Source organism: Stegodyphus dumicola, chromosome 7 (assembly GCF_044657685.1).
Source record: "Stegodyphus dumicola isolate Sdum_Otavi_A_Nest chromosome 7, ASM4465768v1".
Classification (NCBI taxonomy): domain Eukaryota; kingdom Metazoa; phylum Arthropoda; class Arachnida; order Araneae; family Eresidae; genus Stegodyphus; species Stegodyphus dumicola.
Genome location: NC_140774.1, coordinates 43,486,318 through 43,511,650, shown reverse-complemented (window position 1 = coordinate 43,511,650; position 25,333 = coordinate 43,486,318). Strand labels below are relative to the sequence as shown.

Sequence of the window (25,333 nt, the reverse complement as noted above, 5' to 3'; positions counted from 1 at the left end):
TATGTGTTAGCTGTAACTGTCATTCTACACTTTTGCTTTCCAAAAACCTCGAGAAAATAAAAATTATCAGAATGTTCTCGTGCATGATAAAAGCTTTAAAAAGCCGGAGAAAAACATCTCAGTTCAGTTGTTTACTTAGCTGTGGACTGATTGTAGCGAACTCGCAGTGAGATCGGATTAGCTTTCTCTGTGTTTTGAATTGTGTTTTATTTAACGTTTTAGTAGTTTAAAATATAACTACTGTGTGATATTGTACGAATATCTCCGAGAAAAAATTTCAGCATTTGGTTTTATTTCTTGTAATAAGAATAAATTTTATTAACCTTTATTGGACTTGTGCATTCAATCTATTTACGAACGCGTACGCACGCAACAGTATACTTCTGGAAACTTATCAATTTGTTGTCCAAATCATTCGAGAGCCTTTGCGAAACTTGTTTTTTCCACTTGTGTGTCATAAATCGACTGAACCAACTGAAAGTTGCTTTAAAGTTTTCCTTTTCATTTGCATTCTGTTTTTGCTCCTTTTAAAGCAAACAAAAATACTCTGTTTCTTGTTACAATTAATCCATTAAGTCGATGATATTTTAGGACCCAGTTCGAAACACTTCCTTCTAGGGTAGGTCATCTCGTTACTCTTTTATGCAAAACACATTTATTCTTTGGCGTATTAATTATTATAATTTTACCTTTCTTCCACACACGAATGGAACTTTCACCAGCAGCAAACGTCCTTGCTGTTGTACGAATTCTGCTTTCTTTTGCAAACTAAATGACTTTGCATTTGAAACCAGCATTGTTTTTTTTTTTTTTTTTTTTTTTTTTTTTCCCGCTTGGCAGGAGCCATATTCATTACTGAAAGAAAGACTAGGTAAAATGCATTTCAACTAAAGCAAATGCGATTTACTAAGGCCTTCCATGTTCATTTCAAAATCACGGCTTCAAATGACTATAAAAACGGACATCTCACTCCTACTTCCTTAAATTCATTCGGGTCAGAAGTGCATTCTTATCCCAAATTATGTCATCCTTTTCTCGAAACCCTAAAATAACATACTTGTGCACATCTGCATCAGATACAATCTACCTCCTTTGCAGAATTATTTACTCCCTCAAGCATCCTCCCTTCACGCACATATTGTTCCTCGTATGGTTTGTCAATTCAGTACATCGTCGTTTGAAAGCCTGGGAAAAATATTCGAATGAATGACTTCTAAACAAAGAGCATCCCATATGTATCTTTTAGATTTCTTCATAAAGGAATATACCTAAAAATTAAAATATGTCATTTGAAATAATAGATGCGCATTATACGCAAGAATGTACAGTAATTAAATTAATTAATCAACATAGAAAAAATCATTCAGGCTGATACTCTCCTGGAAAAGATATATAACCTCTTTCTTATATGTAAAGAGATCAGTAGTGTTATTGCAACCAATGATAATTAACTTAACATCTAGCCCTACAGTTCGAATATTGACTCTTAGGAATCTGCTTCGGTTCCGCCTTAGCCGAGCGAGTTTGTCTAAATTCCTTCTTCATACTTTTCCAGCAGCATTCGGAGCGGTCTGTGGTTTGGAGGTTGGACCTGCAAAAGTTGTCTCACAACTTCCCATACTTTTCCTTAGCCATCGAAACTTTTGACTATTTTTGTATACCTGTTGCTTTATCCTAGCTCAATTTTCTCGCCTTGACTTACTTTAAATATTTCATTTTTTATTATTCTATCTAATCTTGCACTTAAAGTTAAAACTAAAAAAAAAAAAACTAATCTAAGTGGCGCAAACAGCCCTAATGGGTCAAGGCCTACAGTGCCCCGAAATCTGCTTTCTTGACCGTGGGCCCCGGGTTGCGTAAGCATATGCCCAGAACAAGTTGTCAGCTTGTCACAGGAGCACCACCAGTGTTTAGTCCCCAAGCGAACTTGGTACTCATTTTATCGACCCAAGGGATGGAAATCTAGGCCGAGTCGACCTTGCGCAGCCCAGGGTTCCAACCCCGGACCTGTGGTACTGCTGCGCGATGCGCTAGCCCCTGCACCACCGGCCTCGTACTTAAAGTTAATATCTCTTAAAGTTTCTTTGTAATAATAACTTGTAACTCCAAGCTTTGCTTGCTCGTGATCCCCCTCAGGAAACCAGATCACTTCTTTCCTCTTAGAAGCAAGTTACCTCTTCACAATTTCCTCAGTAGCTGCAAAGTCTTCTATTATGCAGTGTGGTCCTGTTCGTAAGTAGCATACCTTATCTTTCTCTTTTGAGACGACTCGATGCTCTCGAGGAGCTCTAAAGCCTTGACGTGTTTGATTACATTTCTTCAAAATCTTCGAAGCTCACTAGTTTCAATAGCAATTTTTTACTGAAAATGTTAAATTTTTATGCCATGTTTGAACAATGATAGAAAAGTGTTGCCGCTGTTAGATAGAGAAAGGGCTGACTATCCCAAGCACCCTTTGAGTTGAAAATGTTCGTTCACGAAAGGAAGCACTGGGGTTAACAATAAATAATTTAGTCTGTTGTGGCATCCAATTTTATTTCTAATTTTTAGATAATTCGAAAAGAAGCTATAATGATCTTTTATAATTTATTCACAAAACTTAAAACTAAGTCTGTATATATAAATATCAAAGATGGATTCTTCAACAAAATTATTAATTTAAAATTACTTTTCGAATATTCAAATATCAAAATATAATTGGACCCATAAAACTCGTGGATCCTTAGACACAACCTAATCTAACCTAACTGTAGCTACGGCACTGCTGTGCTTCCTATTGAACTACTTTTGTTTTTGTTAAATATTGCATGGTAACAAGAATTAGCGTAAGTTGCGTAAGTTTGCAAAACTATAGTTTCAAAGGTTACATAGAATTTTCTTCTTTAGCTGCCGGAAAGAAAATAACAAAAGGAAAGCATCTGCTCACGCGAAAAAATAGAAAAAAAAATTAGAGAAATTTCCAACTAAGGAAGAGAAACAAATCCAATGACATCATTTGATGAGAATGTAACCGAAAAGAATTATTAAATAATTTCTTTAATAGCTGAAGATCAGACGGATTAAAGCTGCGATCACTAACTAGAAATAAAAGGTTTTTATGAATCTAAAACGCCATTAGAAAATATAATTTGCCAATGAAGGATGTTTCTTAAGTAACTCTGCAGGAAGTGAAAAGCAAAATGTGATTATTTGATCAGCAGTGTTGGGGATTTGAGTATTTATGTGTTCCTTTTTTTCCTGATATGTATCTCATTCGCTTTAGTGCGGGATTTCAAGGCTCTTTTAGTTTGGCCAATGTATATTATGCCACTGGCAAAGAATACTTTACATACCTCAAGAGTTCATATTTCAGTATGGAAGGACGAATTTTATTGGTAGAAGTTAAAATGATACAAATGTTCTGTAAACGCATGCAGTTTTATAGCTAGCCGATGGGAAGAAAGGAATGACTACTGAATTTTCATAATCACCCAAAACGAAAGAAGGCTTTATATTGTCTTGAGATAAAAATTTTCTAACTTGCTTCGTCAATAATACGAGGTGATTAGCCTGATTCTGTCATTTGTAACTATTGCTCTTCTGTTGTTGAATTCTTGATCAAGAGCTGACTTGGAGTGCATGGTAAACGAAAGAATCAAACCAACTTCTGTTTAGTGGAATGACAGGCAATGAAATGTGGTGGAGAGCAAATAGATGGAAGTTCACCCTATTGTAAGCAGTAGTGCTGAAATTAGATATATTTTGTGTGACCAAGATGTCAAGAAATGAAACTAGATATCACAAATTCAAAAGTGAACTGAATAGGAGGAATGGAATTCATTGTTGCAAGAATTTCATATAAATCTTCTTTATTAACTTCAAAAAGAGCAGAAGTATCATCAATGTAGCGGAACCAAAGTGAAAAATTTTTAATTTTAAATAATTTGGATTCAAATTAATGTATATAGATATCAGCAAGGATAAGACCTGAAAGGCGTTTCCTCGGATAATCTTCATTCCTATTTTGTCAGTCTGACGGTAATATTTATTTTGGGAAACAAAGTGTGTAGTTTTCAGACAAAGTTGAGAAAGGGAAATTAACTCATCAGTTTCGATACTCGATACATAAGATATGAAGTTCTTCAAACTTAGTTTCTAGAGATTTAAGCACACGTTCCTCAGTAACAATGGTGAATAATGATTTTACATCAAATGAAGCCACGATAAAATTTCTACGAGAAATATCTTTTAATTTATAATAACAATGTCTATCGAGTTTTTCAATGGTGTTAAGTGTTACTGATAGTAAAGCTGAAATTCAGAAACTAAACATTTAACTAACAGATAAAAGGCAATGCGTAAATTCGTTATAATAAGGTGGAATAAGATAACGCTGTTATAAATTTTGAGAAAAACATATAATCTGGCACAGTTCGCAATAGGTGTGTCCCACCTCTGAATAGGCAGTACTGCTCGTGACGTGAGTCACGATTTTCCTGCGTGCCGAAGTTTCACTGAACTTTGGAATTTGGCAACAGAAGAAATAATGTTAGAATGATTATGTTTAGGACCGTTTCATTTAAGAGTTTAGTGATATCATCGGTTAAGTGTTTTTTATGAAGACTATTTGGTCACCTTTGTCAGCTTTTGAAATATTAATATCTAGAATAGAATGGATTTCGGATAAAATAGCTTTTGCTCTCGTGTTTGGGTTAGGATTTATAGTTTTATTATTAAATTTCATATTATGAATAATAATGCCTAATCATTTCTTTCTGTGTTTCTAAAATTTTACTGAATTTAGAAGCTTTTTCAAAAGGAAATCAAAATTTTTGGAATAGAAGATTTTGAGGTTTGGGAAAAGTAAAATTTTATCTCAGAATTCTCTTTTAAATTCTCTCAAAATTCTCTTTGTTCCTCAGAAACTAACATTAGAAACACTGACTATCGGAAGTTTTACTTATTTTAGAAGTACTACTTTAAATTGGAAGACTGTGAAAGAAAGGTCTGGAATTTCGACGCAAGGATCTTTTAATGATGTTTGAACACTGTCTCAGTTCTAGATGAAGACATTTGTTCTGTGGTAATATATTTGATATACGAATTTGTAAGTTCCAGATAGCTAGCATAACCCAAATAAAATTTTGTAGAGTTGTCGATGCTTATCCCTTATGATGGATTGAAGCACGGCTAATTTGCAGTTTAGGAGTATTTTTGAAACATGACTAGATGGTTCGCATGAGCACATGCTGTCTCTTCGTCATTTTCACTTCTGAAGCTGAAGAAGATTCTATTTAACCTTCTAAACTACATTCCTGCGAATTTATACATTTTATGCTGACTCTGGTTGCTATAATATCTTTAACATTTATTCTACCACATGTAAATATTATTAACATTGTTATTATTATGTAATAAATATTATTAACATTGTTATTGTTATTATTAACATTGTTGTTATTATGTTTGCTTAATCGAATATGAAAAGAACACAAGGAGGACTTTCTGCTTGAGAAACAGATGTCTTCGTGGATGACTTTCTAAGGAAAACTGGCATTTATTTACCTGAAACATATGACAAATTGCTATTATGATTTGTACTTTACGTAGCAATTAACTGAACGCATGACAATAACTCAAATGGAAATTCATTAAACTCTCCATAATGTAATCTACAATTATTTAGAAGCATTTATTAGATTATAGATAAATAATGATGATTTACAGTGGCTCACATTTGCTTTCGGACAGTTGTATTTTTGAAATTTACTTGCATAGATCTTGTACTAAATATTGAAACATAGACCTTTAAATGATTTTCTAATATATTATTTTTTCTCTATTTTAAGCTTTACTTGTAAAATTAATACCGTCAAAATATTTCTTGCAATAAAATAATGAGTCCAAAAATTGTTAATCAGTATTTCACCTAATAATTCGGACACTAAATTTTTGTTGAAATGTTTTAACAACTTTTCTTGTTAATTTTTTTAAGATATTCAACTACGTTCTACATCCGAATTTAAAAAAAATAATACGAATAAATCTGTTACTGGTATTATTTTAGCAGAATACTAGTTAAAGTGACAGAAATAGGTGATAAACATATTACCAAAATATAATTTTTGCTTTTTTTTCACATTTTGTTTTATAATGTGTTAACATTTCAGGATTATTAGATGCATTGTCACAAAAATATTTATCGATACTTTACTTTTACTTTTTGTTATTTACATGTATTACTACATAAGATTTAGATGGACTAAAATCTAAGTGACAAAGTAAAATGTCGACTAAATGTATTTGTTTGAGTACATTCACTATATATTTTGTGAGATACATATTTCTCTCTTTTTATTTGCAAAATTATCTGCAAAAAATTGAATATGTATATACTGTCTGTCTACGAGAAGAACAGATCCCGCCACAGTGCCCGGCTGGTGGCGGTCGCTATAGCAACAGGGATAGTAAATTTCAAATAGCGCCGAACCATATGTTGCTAATTCATCTTTAAATGCGCTAAGATGGCGAACTGAAAAGTAAATCTTCATGACAACTCTACGGAAAATGGGTCAAGGCTCGTTTCTACATCAACAGACAGCTGCAGACTAATTGGCGAGAGCTTTTCTTATGATAGACAGATTGTAAACCTAAGCTTTTACACTATCCATCCTTCCTTATCGCATTCCATCGTGGAATAATTGGAAACATGTCTAGAGTTCGAATCGCGACAAACGTGCTGCATATTTTTCGCATTTTTTGCTTTGAAAATTCTGATAGGTCTCTAAAAAGGATTCAGAAACGTGCTTTTGGTGATGGGGATTTATTTTAATGACGTTTAAATGTTTTATTTACTAAAATTTAAAAAATATTAAATTTATTCCTTCCTTTATTCTTTTCTTTTTGAAAATGATATAAAACGAATAGCGGATGGGAGGAATATTCTCTTGCAAGAAATTATTCATTCAACTTGATTGCTAAATAAACTGGTTAGAATCACGTATGCGTGTTTGAGCTCATCTTCAGATATAAAAAGGCAATAAACTTACCCTCTAACCATTGATAAGCGCGATCATATTTGGCGTTAGCTGGCTTTCTGAGTGACATACTCTTCCTTGTATACTTTGTTCCTTTGTATACTTATGCGGTATCTTGTTTCTTGGTGACTTTTCTGTAAATCCATGAAAAGAAAAAGTCTCTTCCGTATGGATAACACCCGTTCAACATACTTCGTAAATAAATCGGTCCAGATCACGCATGCGTAGTTATATTAGTATTCAAAACGGCAGGTTCAAAGTTTTTAAGGTAAATGATAAAGAATTTTCTGTTTACAAAAATAAGGAATAGAGTAAACTTTTGCCAAACACGGGAGTTGAGTCATTAGCCTACTAAACGTACGGCAAAATGGCGTTCCGCAGAGTTAGCTTTATATGTAAAAAAAGGGGGGGGGTTAGGTATAGTGCAGACTAAGAAAATACGTATCATTTATACAAACCTAAGTATTATTATGATTAAAAGGGGAGAATGAACAAATATTAATTGAAGAGACTTCTGTTACTGCTTAATAAGTAGTTACATGATAAAATATTTTTTTTAATAGTTGATGATTTTCGCTTGAGAATATGTCACACTCAATTCATTAAACGTTTCGTGGTTAGGAATGTAAAAACTTTCAATACTTCTCATAAAGTATCCTCTTTTTTTTTTTTTTTTTTTTTTTTTTTTTTTCATTTGAGTCAATCTCCATTACAAAATCAAGCAGTTCCTGTGTCTTTTTAAACATCTGATTTTTAACTTTTTGTACATTAAAAGGCTCATCACCGACCGAGCGGGTAAAGCCGCTGAACACTGGTTCGAGGTTCGAATCCTGCGAATGGGATGGCTGCATGGGCGTTTCCGTGGTTTTCCCCATATGTAACGTGTATATAATGTGTATAAGAGGCAGTTTCCTTTAGAAAGTCCTTCACGAAGGCTTCTTCCCTCAGGCAGATAGCGCTCGAGTGCTTTGCCATACATCAAATAAACCAAACCAAACTTGTACATTGAAGGCTTTTAACCTTTTTCAGTATTGCTGTTTTCAACGTCTGCTGTTGTCTTTAGGTCAACCAGTTCTTCATTTGTCATTTCATAATCTCATTCTCTACAAAGTCTTTGATTGCTTCTTCCATGTCTGAAAATCCTTCGCAGTATATTGTTTTTGCAATATGTATGATTCCCTTAGCTTTAGCTTCATTCTCAATAGAGGGAAATCTTTTTAAAACTCTTGACAACTTCTGGTCAGAGCATTCATTTTGATGTATTCACTTGTTCCCTTTGGGAGTTTAATCATTTCCATGCAGTGTTTTATATTCAGTTGCTTCCAAAATGCTCTTAGTGTGTCGTGCTTTCCTTCGTCGTATTTGCAAAGACATAAATATACCTGGTATAACAGACTTTTAATGCTTTTATGATTCCTTGTTCCATTTGTTGGATTAAGAAAGTGATGTTCGGTAAAAGGAATAATACATCCACATTTGGATGCAATGTTATGAGAGCTTAGCAGCTTAGCACCTAGCACCGTGTCCAGCAGCGTTACAGAGAACTAGAACTTTAAATCTCACATTTGACTCTTATAAGTAACTGCATGGCTTCTTTAATGAATGGATTCTCAAACCAGTAATCAAAGAGGACTATTACAATGCGATCGACGCTCTGCAGCTTACCACGTATAGTTCAAATTTACCCGTTGGTCAAACAAACCAAATGGAGACAATTAAGAAAACGCGTTTATGCAAAATCTCGTTCCGAAAGTCCGCGTTCGGCAATCATTTTCTATAAAGTTTCTGCCCCCCCCCCAATTTAAGTTTCTTTTCTTTTTTTTTTGGTTGGTTGTCAGAATTTAGTAAATCTCTCCATTTTGATTTAATATTTATAATTTGCTATTAACCGAACTACCTAGTTTCTCTTAATTGAATAGTAAACAGAAAAATGTTCTTCACCGCTCATGAGATAAAAGGTGTGGCGTTTTAATTGTGACTGGACTTTTGAGCTCTTGTTTACTTTCTAATTGTTTATTTAAATATATTATTTCATATACCTAAAACTGTAACTTTGACTGTAAACTAACTGTATGTACGCAACTGTCCGTTTATGTATCTCAATTAGTAGTATAGTCTCGCTCGTGCTTGCTTGCAGACTATGCTTCTTGTATATTTTTTTGGTTAAATATAAAAGCTGTTATGTTGTGAACATGAATAGTGATTTAATGAGTTAAGTGAATTATTTCTCTTCAAGCTAACAACGTGTGTAGTGATCCAGTACACTATAGTGGTGTATTCGATATAGCTCAAAGGCCATTATTCCGCTATATTTGCACTAAGGACGTAAGAGATTTGACGTATAGTTACGCTGTCTAAGATCAGTCAATATCCATTGTGAAGTCAATTCCTATCTGCATATTAGTTTAAAAAATACCAGTTCTTGAACTTCATCTAATGTTCTGGAACTCTCAGTTTTGTATTGAATATTTATAGGTACGTTAGTGAAAATACAGAGAACAAATACATCTGACATGTATTACTTTACGCATGATATTTCATTTGCCATTGCATCCGTCAAATTTAGAGTTTTTACCACGTGACAAAAACGTGCAATCAATTTATTCTTAAATTTCCATATCCCTGTATCCTTTTCGCAATATTTCATAAAATTTTCCTTGCAATCCTTTTCCATAAGAGGAGGGCATTCATTCCGATAATGATGCAATTTGGCTAATCTTTTATCGATCTGTAGAGTCGTTCGCAAATTAGGATGCAAAACATTCAGAGCGTAATGGTTGGACGTACTAAGTGTAGTGTTGGTGAGAAAGAAACTTTTCTGAGCGAAGCCGGGAGGAGTGAAATTAGCCGATCTATACACATGACGTAGCATATGCATGTGTTTAGGTATAGTTAAATCCGGATCTTCTCCAAAAGAATCAAAGAAATAAACATTTGCAGCCGAAAGAGAAGCCGCTCTCATCGCTTGAGGATTTTCTAAGCTGACTTGTTTGAGGAGATCTTCCCATGTGTCGTGCTCTACGGGAATGATAGCTTCATCTAAATCTAAATTTACCACAAATTTGTAAGAATTAACAAAACTATAGAAACAATCATTATATATTAACATTTCATGGCGGCGTTTCTGCCAGATATTATTCTTCAGGAATATTCTGCGCTCTTTTGGTTCGTTTGGGCTATCAGCAGGCAAAGTATGCATTTTCAATGCTATCTTTCCCAATTTTTCGTAGTTCTTTAAGACTTTTAATGTTGTTGGATGGACCTGATAGACATAAACTCTAACTTGGTCTATTCCAAGAAGGAACTGAAGCTCTAACCATTCAACAAGTCTGGGGCTAATGTCGTCTTCGAAATCTAGTGGTTTGAGGCAAATTGCAAAATTTTTGCTTATTGCACTAGGATTGTAGAAAGCCATTGGAAAAATATTCTGTGGTTCGACGCAAGGTTCCAGCACTACAGATACTGCTAGGGGAATTCTGTTTCCAGATAGTATGCAGGTTAAAAGTAGAGGTCTGAAATAATCATGAGGTTTTGCTAAATCCCAGGAATGGACCCATAGCTCCAATACGTCAGCTTCAACTACAACGGATTCTAAGGTTTTGTACCAAATTCTGCAGTAAATATTACGATTCCATTTTCCTTTTGACATAGCTAATATTCGAACAACATTTGGTTCAACTCTGGCGTCTATGTATGCGGAGTAAAGATGCAAACTGTCCAACTTCTGCCAAGTTTCATTTACTGGTTGAGATGATATATTAAAAAAGCATTTTGTGTCCACCTTTTGACGATTACTAAACACGACGATACTGGGCATTGTTATAGACTCTGGAGTATACGAATGATATTCTACATTTAAGAACTTATAACTGAAGTAAAAAATGAAACATAGCACGATGGTGCAGAACAGATAAACTATGCCTCGCTTCATTGAAGACCCCGTAAATGATGCTATTTATCATTCTTCTGCCTCTCTCTGGGATTCATCTGAAATAAAAAGTAAGATAACTTTATAAGTTGTAAAAGAATATCATTGGTAAGACATTTGTTTGTTTAAGACACAATAACACGCCGAATAAATACTAATTCAGAAGTCAAACAACAAAAATCAGCGTTATATTTACAAAATTTTCACAGTTCAACAAGTCTGGGGCTAATGTCTTCGAAATCTAGTGGTTTGAGGCAAATTGCAAAATTTTTGCTTATTGCACTAGGATTGTAGAAAGCCATTGGAAAAATATTCTGTGGTTCGACGCAAGGTTCCAGCACTACAGATACTGCTAGGGGAATTCTGTTTCCAGAGAGTATGCAGGTTAAAAGTAGAATTTTGTAATTGTGAAAATTTTGTAAATATAACGCTGATTTTTGTTGTTTGACTTCTGAATTAGTATTTGTTTGTTTATTAGAACAAAAGTACAAGTGTAATTTTAGAAAATATTAATTAAGGATATCTAGATTCACTTAATAGCAAAGCAAATACTTTTACACTGTAATATGTACAGCTCTCGTAAGTCAATGATCATCAAAGCATTAGTAATAGTAATAAATTTGCATCCTAACTACGCAAAAGTTATGAAATCCACTACAATGATCATTCATGTACCAAAATTATAGTAATGTGATGGGCAAGGTCATGGAATATTAAATATTTTCCCCCCTAAATCACGTATATCTCGGCAGCTGGAGACGTGGATAATAAATTCCGAGGCATAAAAATATTGTGAATTTAAATATTTCTTGAGAAATTAAGAGGGTGTAAGCAATGTTATTTGCTTCCTGTACATTTCATCTTAGGCGAAACAAATTTTGAGGGGGTTAGATGTGGAGAGCAAAAGCGCAATCGTCAGTTATGCTGCGCATTTCTTTTAATGCAGTGGTAAAGAATACCTGCTTTTAGCTAACGTACTGAATATAATCGAACATGGAAATACATAATCTCTCTTATATGATGCATTTCTGTTTACCAAGAATTAAAGGTTTTGCAAACAAATAAATCTGCTCCTTCTTTTTAAAACAACAGATAGAATAATCAAGTTCAATTTCATTATGCCCTTGTTTAATCGCATGAAATACTGGAATTATTCTTAAAACGAAATTTTTTATCTTAGATACAAAATTGATATATTTTAATTAGACTTTTTAAATAAATATTTTTTATTTTTTAAAAAGTGAGGATTTCTATTTTTGGTAGTAACTCTGCAAATTGAAATGAAAGCTCAAAAGAAAACGTGTGCCATAATATGCCTTAAACAGTGGTTTAAGGCATATTATGGCACACGTTTATATATTATATATTACGTATTATGGCACACGTTACCTTAAACGGTGGTTCCAAACAATTTTTGATTCACACCGCTTTTGGCATGGCAGAAATTTTCCATTATGCCGTATAACGTATAACAATAGGACTATATAACAATAAAGGCAGACTTATGGGGTCTCGCATGTCACAATCCAGAGAAGCCCGGGGTTCCAAAGGACCCAATTCATTCATCAGTGATAAAAATAATAAACCTAACCTATGGCAGAGGGACCCTCAAAACTTCAGGTGACATGAGCCCCTCACTTTATAAATCCGATATTGCCTAATAGTTCTCAATAGATGCAGATAGGTTGATAAAGTTACAAAAGAAACACAATCAATTCAAATTCATAAACAATTATACTATAAAAAGTAATACACAGTAACCAAGAAAGACAGTTTTTTTTTTTTTTTTTTCTCGAAACGTGGCAAACGTCGGTGTCCGCCAAAAACATAGCGGACGAAAACTTCGCGGAGAAAACAAGGCAAGGCGAAAACGTCGTGATATAAAACATCGTGGGAGAAAAGAAAGCAAAGAGGAAACATCGTAGCTCTAAAACACCGTAGTACAAGATATCGTGGTCGAAAGTAAAGCGGTTAAAAAACTTCGCAGTTTAAAAACATCGTCTTCGAAAATATCGTGGCAAAAAATAAAGTACCTACAAATCATCGCATGACGATAACATAATACACATGCCTTTTCAAGTTTTAAAAATTATAAATGCTCGTTCGTATAATGATTTGGGAGCGCAAGAAGGAAACAGGGATTCTTTTACTTCTATATTTCATATTTTTGAACGACATAATAAATTTTTGCTGAGAAAATAAGAAGGAAACTTCAGCATTTAAAAACTGAAAATGAGTAGAAAATTAATGAAACTTACAGAACTTAATAGAATTTTTAATTTACATAGTTAATTAACAAAGGTCATTAATAAATTAACTGTCTTTTATAAAGTTCTACTGATAATTTTTTATGAATAATATAGTCTAAAAATGCTTAGATAAAGGAAGATAAATAACTGCATGAGGTTACCTTTATAAAAATTGCTTAGTTAACGATCAAATTATTTTCTTTCACATTTGTTGATTTGACATTGTTTTAGAGAAAATTATATATTGTTTTGTATCCGTTTATTCTTAAAATTTCGTTAATATTTTCATGTATAGTGTGCATAATTTTTTGGAGGTCGATTTGTTAGTTATGAGGAAAATCAGTTACATAATATGTCAGCATGGGATTTCAAAAACCTATTCTGCGATGTTATCGTCATGCGATGATTTGTAGGTACTTTATTTTTAACCGATATTTTCGACTACGATTAAATTGCACAGTTTTTAAACCGCTTTATTATTGACCACGATATTTTGTACCAAGATATTTTAGAACTGCGATGTTTTCTCTTTGCTTTCTTTTCGCCCACGATGTTTTGTACCAGGAAGTCTTGCGTTGTTTTCTCTGCGAAGTTTTCGTCATCGATGTTTTCGACTGTAACCCAAACGTCACAACGTGACTTTTCGAGAGGCGTTGGTTGTATGTCAAGTCGCTCAATTTGCGTTGCCCGGCAACTGAATTACTTGACTGTAAAATAAATAATTAAATAAAATACAAAGGGGGAAAACTAGGTTCTAAAAGGCTTTAAAAATAAAATGTAATTTTTTAACTATCAAATATTCTTAGTCATATGTGAAATAAAATCGTAAAGACGAATTTTAAATGAAAATTTTCAAAGAGAAATTTAACTGAATAAAATTTCCATTGCTATAATATGTCATTCTATGCTATCAATTTCATTGTTTCTTTTTATGTCGCTACTCAATTTTTCTATGGAAACTCCATGATTTTATATTTAACCACATATGACCAACAAGTTTGTGGTAAAAAAAAAAAAAAAAAAAAAATATGTTTTTAATGATTTCAAAAGCGTTTTTATATATTTTACGCATTTTAGTCCTTAGAATGGGGGATAATCAATAAAGAAAGAAAATCACTGACTCTGAACGTATGAAAATTATTCCTTGTAATCATATCAGTGAAGTTATTATTGAAATTACCTTTCCTTCAATGTTTCCCGATTTATCTGGCAGTTTAAGATTACGTTCAATTTATTTAAATTTTTCTTTAACTTTTTCTCGTTTAAAAATTCATTATTATGAACAGTTACATTGACTAGTTACTTGTATTAAAGCTATCAGAAAATATGCATCCCAGGTGATAACTGAAAAATCATTTTATTAGATTCTAGACAAATTTCATTTAAAGGATTTTTGATCTAATCAGTGCTGTAAAAATCCGAATTATATAATGATTAAATTCAATCATTAAATAAGGTTATATGTAAAAATTTTGTAAAAAGAATCGAATTTAAAAAGGAGGATTTTCTTGGATATATCGTATTGTCATCGTAAATGTGTAGATTAACAGAATTTCAAGATAATTGGCTTGGTAGAAGTAGGTAATACATTGTAATACATTGGGGGGTACACTCAGACCCACCTGGCCACGAAGTGGCCTCATGGTAGAAAAAAAAAAAAAAAAAAAAAGAATGACCCCCAAAAGAACATCAGATTTTTATGGTTTAAGTGCGAATACAGTAGAAGTCCGATAATCCGGCATGTTCGGGACCGGCTCGGTGCCGGACTACCGAAAATTCCGTCTATCGGGCGGTAATTATAAGAACAATTAGGTTAATAATTAAACTAAAAATACAGTATGCAAATACATACAACAAAGTTTATTTTACATTTCATATAATGTATGTACACGTACTGTAAAACATATTTCACTTAGATTTAAAAAAGTCACGAATGTCTTTTTGTTTTCTTGACTTTTGGCGTTTAGTATAAAATTTATTTCTAATGATATGGAAATCAATAATTTCTGAAGCACTGTAGCTAGTACTAGCCTCGGCAAAAGAGATAAACTTATTTAGTGATTCTGCAGCTTCTGCCCAGCTGATTTTTTCCTTTTCTTCCGTTTCGGCATCTGAGTCATTTTCTTCAAGATTTTGAGTAGGCTGAGGGTTTACTACAATGTTGATAATGTCCTCATCGGTTAGCTCTTGTTCAACAGGCACATTCTCGTCGATTAAAAGCCACTCCTCTACCTCATCTTCAGGCAGGTTTTTCAAGGGATTGTCAGTACTTCTAACGACATCCAAAACTTTGGTCAGAGCGTCTTGATGGTTTTCTTCCTCATCAGTCTGTAGAGTTAGGTCAGATGCAGGGTTTGCAGCTAGCCAAAGGTTTCTCCAGCATTTTTGGAGTGTTGTATTTTTTACCTGGTTCCAAGACTGTGCAATAGCATAGACGGCATCTTTTACTGTAAACTTTTTTTGAAAATCAGTCACGTCACAGTCGGCATTTAACAGGCCTTGAATAAAAGACCTTCTATAAAAGCATTTAAAATTTTGAATAACCCCTTGGTCCATGGGTTGAATCAAAGATGTTACGTTAGGTGGGAGCAGAGTAGCAACAATATTTCCAGAAACTAACTCATCTACTAGCGGATGGGCTTTGCAATTGTCCAAAAGAAGGATGGCTTTAGTATCTTCTGGTAGACCAAGGCTTTTGAAGGATTCCTTGACCTCAGGCACAAAGTGGTGAAAAAACCAGTCTTTAAAGAGGGCGGCAGTTATCCACGCATTTGATCGAGCATCGTATTGGACAGGCAAGTGTGTAACATTCTTAAAAGCCCTGGGTTTTGCAGATTTACCTATCACAAAAGGGGTCACTCTGTGGTTTCCAGACGCATTAGCACATAGCAAAACGGTTAATCTGTCTTTGTTTTTTTTTAAACCCTTGGCTACTTTTTCTCCTTCCCCAGCTAGTGTAGATGTTGGTAAACATCGCCACAATAGCCCTGTTTCATCAGCATCGTAAATCTGTTCAGGTGTTAAATCATTATCAGCCACGATTTTCTCAAACTCGTCTTTGTATTTTTCTGCAGAGTTTTGGTTTGCTGAAAGGGTTTCTCCAGTTACATCAAGTCTTCGAATTCCATGCCGAAACTTAAAGTTTCTGAGCCAACCATCAGAATAATTACATTCACTTTCAGCAACTCCTAAATCTTGGCCGAATTTCTTTGCCTTTTCAACAATCATTGGCCCTGTTACCGGCTTTCCTTCAGAACGTACTGCACTAAACCATTTGAACAATACACTATCTAGCTGTTCCAGTTTTGGTTTTTTTAATGTTTGTCTAGAAGCCAATTTTTCAGTTGTTACCGATTGAGAAGCAAACTTCATTAGTTCATCTTTTTGTTTTTTAATGTCATAAATAGTTGATGAGCCGATATTAAACTCATTCATTAAAACATTTCTATTCTCGCCTTTTTCTAGCCGTTTGATGATTTCTAGTTTCTGATTGAGAGTCAGTGTTACGTGTTTTCGTTTCTCTCCTTTTGAACTCGAAGGCTTAGGTTTTGAAAACATGGTCACTGTACAGTTAGAACGAAAATCACTTTTTTCATAAACAGTTTCAAAAGTTACGTTTACTGCGATGTGAAAGGACACAAAACAACAACGCACAAAAAAATGGCGAAGACGCTTCGTGATTGATTAACGGAGCTGCACTGCACCTGAATTTGTTGTGACAGCTGAGACTAGCCGGCCGCTAATTGTTTCCGAACAATACCGAGCGCTTCCGGATGATCTCGAACTACCCCGAAAACTTCCGAATAGCTCTCGAGCGGTTTTATTTGCTTTAAAGACACACTTATGGAGAAAACCAAAATTTTTACAATTTTCCGGAGCGATGCCGGACTATCGGGCATTCCGGACTGATTCCGGATGCCGGACTATCGGGCATTCCGGACTAATGGACTTCTACTGTAACATGATATTTAATAAATAAAGGTAAGACACAAAATGTTAAAAAAAAGCCCATTTGGCGCAATTTAAAATCTGAAACCTTTCAGATTTTTTTTAACTTCAATCTGATTCAGTTAAATAAAAATGCATTTAATTCATTATATATCTAATTAAAACCATTAAATATATTTATGGAGCTGGCAACTCATAAAAATATATTTCTAATGCAAGTAATAATATTTTAAGATTGCAAATAAATCTATGGGAAAAAAATGCTTTGAAACTGTAATAAAGTCTGGTTGTTTAAAGTTTTTGTGGGTAAAAAAAAAAAAAAAAAAAAAAAAAAAAAAAAAAAAAAAAACGAAGGTTTGCCCATAATTTATGTCTAAATCAGTACGTAACTTTGTCTGCGAATCGCTCATTATTTACATTAATAACTTTATTTTGAAGAGAGGGGTTTAACGAATTAGTTTGTGGGAATGTTTCAAAATGCAGTAACTTTGATTTTAAGATTAGTACTCTCGCATTGGTAACGTATCAAACTCAAACAATACCTAAAATCTATCTAGCCATTTAAAATTAAAAGATGGTATTTATTTAAGTATAAATAATCCGCAATCATAGTGCGTTGTAGGGTTTATGTTTATTTTAACTAACATTTATTTTAAGCTATCTTTCCTGTCAAGCCTTTACTTTCCCCTAGAATTGCCAATGCTAGAGTATGTAAATTGTAGTAGAGCGCGCAGATTAATTAATTAGTTTCACATTTCTGTTCTGTTAAACCGCCGGGTCGGCGTAGTTTGTTAGCGTCAAGTGAACGCAGTTGTTATTTTTAAAATGGAATAAAAAGGGCTTTAAACCCTTCTTACGTGTTTGTGTAAATTTACAGTTCATAGCAGTCACTACCACAGTTGCTGACAAGTTGGGGCCACACAATACTACAGCGTTACAAATTTTAAATCATTTGATTAATTGATTGTATCAAATCACATAAGGACTTGTACGGTTTCACATGACCTTAACTGTCGACTTGCAGAATCGAAAAGACAGACAGATGAGTTCTCGTCTCATCTTATCTTCTAAATCATAGTAAACACAAACTCAGATGAAAGTTCAGAATTTTTTTGACACGTTAGCCGTTATTTAATATAATAGAATAAAACCTCTGCACCTTGTGAAAAATTTAGAACACATATTCAAATCAAATTAAAATATTAAGTAACATGCACCTGCTAGACTTTGGCTCGGCCGTCAGTCTTTTCACAAATAAAGAAGTTAGATACTTCTCAGACTTTCACGGCTATTGAAGCTAAAGCTAAAAAGCTATTGAATATGAAATCTAGCAGAGTGACCGACCGGCGATAATTGTCAAAGCATCTATCTCAAACTCATTAACTCTGTATTTAAATGCATTAACTAACTACATCCTGGCGAAAGCTGACGAAAGTAAAACTGAAAGTAAAGGCCAACTAATAATATAATTGATTTAATTAATATCAAACTCTTATCTAAAGAAATATGATTTCGCCTTCATGTAGGATTTTTTAATTGTAATTCTCCCGTATTTACATTACACAATAAAAAGTCAATGAGAAACCCGTGTCTTCAGTTCATTCACCATCAGGGAACAAGATTTGAAACTACCTACACTAGAACTATTAATCTAGCTCCTCTCATACGAAGGCTCTCGTTAATCGAGCCGGCAATTAATTTAAAGGAATCATTGGGAAATGTAGTAACACCATTAACGGGTCCTTTACCTGCCTTCAAAATACAAATTACATGTGTTAAAAGTGAAAGCAACACTAACTGACAATGAATTCGTGGACAAGATTTCGAACGAGCTACAGTAGAAATATTAATCTAGCTCCTATCCGAAGTCTCCGTTAGCCGAGCCGGCAATTAATTTAAAGGAATCATTGGGAAATGTAGTAACACGAGTAACGTGTTCTTTAACTGCCTTCAAAATTCAAATTACATGCGTTAAAGCTGAAAGCAGCGCTAACTGTCAATGAATCCGTGTACATATTTCAAAGTATGAAAGGATGACGTTTTGCATGGTATAAATGCATAAAACAGTGAACTAAGTTTTCAGGTTTTTAATGACAAAGAAATCACTGGCGGAGTAAATCCGGGAAAAAATATAAATTGTAGTGATGCTGAGGATCACGATGAAAGGAAACCAAAAATGTGAGAATTAACTGAACTCTTGGTTTTAGTATATTTCCGAATTAAAGTCGAATTACCAGTGTTCAGCTGTTTTACCACTCGATCACTATAGTCTGTCACTTTTAGAATAGGCATTTCAAGGTCATTCCTCCCCCGGCTTGCCTTGTAACCATGTTAACAACAGCTGCAGCAGGTGGGTGAGCGCACGAATGAAGGCCGACTAAAACTACGGTTTTAGATGGGGTGCAAAAAAAAAAAAAATAATAATAATAATAATGCCGAGCGGTGATGACGACATATGTTACAATCGCAAATAGGCAAGGGTCGGGAAAACCTTCAAGTACCTAGTTTAAAGTAACAGACTGTAAAGGCAAATTTTAAACAAAAGAACATCCTGATGCTTCCTTATTTCCTAAGGAAAATTGACTTGCGGTGGCTAATAGAATAGACTTAGCACTGTTGTAAAAAAGGGTGATTTTGATGGAGTTTATTCATTCCAGTCGTTTCATAAATATTTTTGTCCACGAAATAAAACTTTGTATGGATTATTTGTTAACTGAAGGAAATATATTTTATCTAGCAGTAAAAGAGTTTATTAAGAGATTAATAGCAGTATTTAAGCATTTATTTTTACAATTTCAAATAAAAGATTCCACAAAAACCTTGCCGAAATGGGAATTAACATCATTTAAAATTTAATCTCTGTTAACTGAATATTCGATTATCAGAAATAGTTGCAGTCCCAATAGTTTCGGATAATATAGGTTCTGTTATATTAGCATTCTGTAATTTTACTGCTTCGCCAATGGTTATCCTTACAAAGTTCAAGAATTTGCATAAAATCATATTTTAATGCAATATTTACTTTGTTAATATAATGTAATAAAATACTATTAATTATTATTAGAAAACACTGACTGTTATTTTAAAAACGTTTTTTCTCTTTAAAGATTAAAATATGATCATTATGTAACTCTTTAATTAAATATAGTCGACTCTAATGACAAGATATGTAAGCTCTTGTGAACTATCAATTCAATTCAAGCTTGTAAAAATTATTATATTTGATTTTATAACGATAGTTAAATCTAGGATTATATCATTATATTTCGTTACACAGGGATTCCGTGAAACATACTAGCTGCAGTTTTATTTTCTTAACTAATGGTCGTAAGCATTAAAGACAGAGAATTGTACGAGAATAGTTGTAGCAATGGAAGAAGAATCAGTAATCGAATTTAAAAAATTTTAAGAATAATTTTGTTACCGAAATAAGTGTTAAAATTAACTGAAATTTTAACGCATTTAGGCAGCAAAATGATTCTTAAAATTTAACTATTATCTAGCGATATACAGGGTAATTCTAATTAAAGTTCTACTTTCAAAAGACTGTAAGAAAAAGAACACCCGCCAGAATGACCTGAAATTTGGCCTGAATATACGTAAAGCAAAGTCTGGCCAAAAAAAAAAAAAAAAAAAAAAAAAAAAAAAAGCTCGAAATTTTATCCCCCCCCCCCCCAAAAAAAATCGATTTTTAATTGTTGATTACCGTTAGTCCAAAAATTATATAAAAAAGAAATCAGTGATTCAGATGAAATTCAATTTATTACTTTCAAACTGATCAAAGTGCATGCCTTTAAATGCATTTGCAAATGGTGCGGCGAAAACCCAATACTCAACTTCAAATGAAGAAGGCTTCTACTTCAGTAAAACATGGTGGAGGTAGTCATATGGTCTTAAGCTATATGAGTGCCTGCGGCGTTTAAATTCTAAATTTTATTGATGGTAAGATTCCTAACTTTATATAATTGAATATTTGAAAACAAAATTTGAAATACATCTGACAGAAAATGGAGATATTGTCAGATTAAAACTTTATCAAGATGATTACCTGAAGCATAATGCTCATATTTGCATAGGACTTTATACACACATCCCGGTGCAATCCAAAAACTTGTGTTTAATCCAAACTTCAATCTTATTGAGCATATTTGATATTATTTGTACGACAAAATTAATAAATTCTGTTGAATTATTAACAAAATTAATAAATTAATCAGTTCTGTCGAATTTCCTACAGAAATGCACTTAGAGGAATATTCACACAAAATGCTAAAAAATAGAAGGAAATCTCAGTCAAAATCTTATGAATTCATGGAAAAAACTCAGTGATTTCATGGGAAGGAAAAGTAATCAAAGTACATCATTACAGCAATTTTCTTAGAGTTTTTTTTAATACGTTTGTGTGCCCCTGAACTTCTTTGTTTATAACTTTTTCATTTGTACACGTACCGTATCAAACTGAATGTTTATTTTAATTTATTCTTAATTAATTTTAATGTTTTTCTATTTCGTTCAACTCTAACATGTGACATATAATAAAAATATTTCGCTTAAATTAAATATTTAATTATTCTTTCAAATAAATGTACGAAAGCTTGTTCTGTCCCAATACGTTTTTGATTCATTATAATGATTCGTTTATGAAATTTATAATTTTTTAAAAACATTTATAACGAAAATATCTACAAGAATTTCCTTTCTGATGTTTATAAATATGAAAAGTCTAGGAAACAGTCTAGGATTCTGTTTTTACATTATTATTATTAGAAAACACTATTGCCGAAAAATTGCCGAAAAAATCATGATTTCGTCTCTAAAGACTCATTTTTTGTTTCAAGCAATAGCCGAGATGGTATGATAAATGAATAGCGCTGGTTCATCCTTAGGACTGTTAATTCTGCTTCTTGTATACGGTAAAAATAAAACAGCTTCCCTTAGGAAATCTTGCACGAAGGCAGACAGATTTTAGTGTCATTAGGTTTCTTTGAAGCAGGAGACTGAAGAAATCCGCAGTGTTCTCTCCGGGATTCAAACACCGGAGAACCTGAAGACGCGTCAAGTATACTTCCAGTTACACCCCGAAGGCATGCGGAAAGGAGGAAAAATGCCTTATATACTCCCCTTTTAAAGGGCGAGTGGGGATTAGGAGACCCAATCGCCAAATTCTGGTGCCTAATTATTGTTCACCACCTTTTATTTCGCGTGCCACTTGTACAGTCATTAGGTTCTCTCGATATCAGGAAACTGAAGGAGTCCGCAGTGCCTTTTTCGGGATTCGAACTCCGGATCTTCCAAATATGTGCCGAGTGTGCTTCTTCGAATTACACCAAGAAAACATGCAGAAAGGAGAAAGAAAATACCTTATAAGGTTGTAGCGTCATTAGGTTATTTTGAAGCAAGAAGGCGTGAGAAATGTTCGATTCCCTCGCCAGGACTCGAACCTGGACCTCTCGAATACGCGCGGAGTGTGTTATCGTTACACCACGAAGGCATGCTGGAAGAATGGAGATCCAGTCATCAAATCCTGGTGGCGACGAATTATCGTCCACAACTTTTTTTTTTTAGTTCCAGGGCCTCTGTCGAGTCATAAGTTTTTTTTTTTTTTTTTTTTTCCCTTAAGTAGGAGATATGAAAAATGTACAATGACCTCCCCAGGACTCGAACCTGGACTTCGAATACGCGCCGAGTGTGCTACCGTTACACTACGAAGAAGGGAGAAAATACCTTAACCTCAAGACTTTGGCATAATAATTGACGTCATTAGAAAAACAGTACTGCTTACGTTATTCTTATGTTGTACTTCATTTTAAGTAATTATTAGTACTTTCTTTCTTGTATTGGGTAGTAAGACTATAAGTTAAAAGTCTATCATTCGCTCCTTAAACAGTTTTTATATCTAAATATAAAATAAAAAAAGTGATAATTAAAATGGCAGAAATAAACTGTTGAAATTTTGAGATTAATATCAAACACTGCATGCAAGGTACACGATTAAATGTTTTGCTAGAAGCAGAAATAAGGGGAATAAAAAGAAGAGTTTAAAAAACTTACCTGAATTATTTGATGAAATAACTTTTGTTTAACGTGGCATCGATTAAATCTTGTTTTTTCCATATTGCGCACCTGACGAATGTCATTTCGAACTTAGTGTATCGCAAATATGTCTTCGATTTAACGAAACAGAAACCATGTGGACTGTCAACAAGATTTTGCCATGTTCTTCCAATAGTTTACCTTTTTTAGCGAAGTGACCTTGGCAGCTACGCCTACGAATAGATTTTCACTACTGAACCTCGTTCTAACATCCAGGAAGTGGGCGCTTCTTGGTTTGAAATCCACATATTCAAGAGCTGGATTTGTCAGCTGGATTTCTGAAAATTTCAGATTGCGTTCTAATATCTTAAAGAGTTTACCACCAAAGCCGCCAAAAGCTTTAAACTTTTTCAAAATTACAAGAATCATAAAGTTTTAAAAATTGGAATTATTCAGTTTTTTTTTTTTTTTTTTTTTTTTGAACGCCTGATTTTTATATTTTTTAAATTGTCAATCAAACCTTTTTATACAGAGAACAATTTAATGCCTTAAAAACTTTTTTAAGATACATAATTACGTTTAATCTACTATTGGGTTGGCAACTAAGTAATTGCGGATTTTTTTTAGAAAATCAAGGACAATTTTTTCATGGAACTAAATAACTTTATTCTGTAATGTATTGCCCATTTTGATCAATGACCTTTTGCCATCTTTCAGGTAGCATCATAATCCCACGTTCATAAAACTTCTGGTTTTTATTAGCAAAAAACTGAATCAGGTACGATTTGACATCATCATCATTATTGAAATTTTTACCATTCAAGGAGTTTTGTAAACATCGAAACAAAAATGGTGCAAGGTCAGGACTATATGGTGGATGTGGCAAAACATCCCAACCAAGCTCCAATAATTTTTGTTGAGTGACCAAAGATGTGTGTGGCCTTGCATTTGTCATGATGGAATACAACACCTGTTCGATTTGTCAATTCGGGCCGCTTTTCTTCAACAGCATTGTTTAATTTCGTTAGTTGTTCAATGTAAACATCAGAATTAATCGTTCGGTTGGGTGGTAAGAGTTCAAAGTAGACAATTCCTTTGTAATCCCACCAAACTGATAACAAAACCTTCTTTTGATGAATATCAGCTTTGGATGTTGTTTGAGTTGGTTCACCTGGCCTGCTCCACGATCTTTTCCGCTTGATATTGTCGTAAACAACAAATTTTTCATCGCCAATTATCAGTCGTTTTAAAAATGGATCATTTTCATTACGTTTCTTTGGCAATCTCAGCTGTTAATTCGTTGCGTTAAATGCGTTTCTTTCAGTTCGTGAGGAACCCATGTTTCGAGTTTTTGAACATAGCCAAGTTGTTTTAAGTGATTTTCAATGCATGTATGTGATACATGAAGCTTCTCTGCAATCTCACGTGTTGTACTGTGACGATCCGAATCGATTATTGTTTTGATTAGGTCGTCATCAACTTCAACTGGACGACCAGAGCGTTTTTCATCTTTGAGTGAAAAATCACCAGAACGAAATTCGGCAAACAATTTTGACACTGCTATTCTTTTAAGGCTTCGTCACCATAAACAGCACATAACTTTTTATGAGTTGTGATGCGTTTTTCCCTTTGTGGAAATAAAAAAGCAAAATATGGCAAAAATGTTCTTTTTGATTTTCCATTTTTCAACGAACGCCAAACGAAAACTACGCAACCGATCAAAAAACGTTTTTTACTGATTGACAGCTGAATTGCCAACTATCAAATAACAAAATGTGTTTTACATTTGTACTACATCTGCAACCCTAAAAATTCAACTGAAGCCATCTATGAGTGAAATCCGCAATAACTTAGTTGCCAACCCAATAGTTTAATTACACAAAAATTCAAGATGCTGGACATAGAATTATGTATTTAAAGTGAGTTGTTAAAAATAGGAATTTCAGATAGTTAAAAAAAGAAGTACAGTGCTATTTTTTTACAGTAAATTAATAAATACTACGTGAAGACTGATATATTTAATTACTAAACAAAAAAATTAATTCTTCAAAATATACTTGTGTGTTACTTCGTTGGACTGTTTGCGCACCAGTCCTGCAATGAACATATCCCTCAAACGGCAGTTTTTTACTTTACCAGAATATCAAATTTCCTTACTC

The 25,333-nt window shown here is 33.5% G+C and overlaps 1 protein-coding gene across 1 annotated transcript; it reads right to left on the bottom strand.

Moving 5' to 3' along the window:
* Window positions 1–796: 796 nt before the first annotated feature.
* On the bottom strand, window positions 797–23,370 carry LOC118191110 (uncharacterized). Its single transcript, XM_035361935.2, has 2 exons — window positions 23,193–23,370; window positions 797–11,003 (listed from the first exon to the last, which is right to left on the bottom strand). The coding sequence occupies exon 2, from the start codon at window positions 10,945–10,947 to the stop codon at window positions 9,535–9,537; it is 1,413 nt and encodes a 470-aa protein (XP_035217826.2). The 5' UTR covers window positions 10,948–11,003; window positions 23,193–23,370; the 3' UTR covers window positions 797–9,534.
* Between the last annotated feature and the right edge of the window lie 1,963 nt (window positions 23,371–25,333).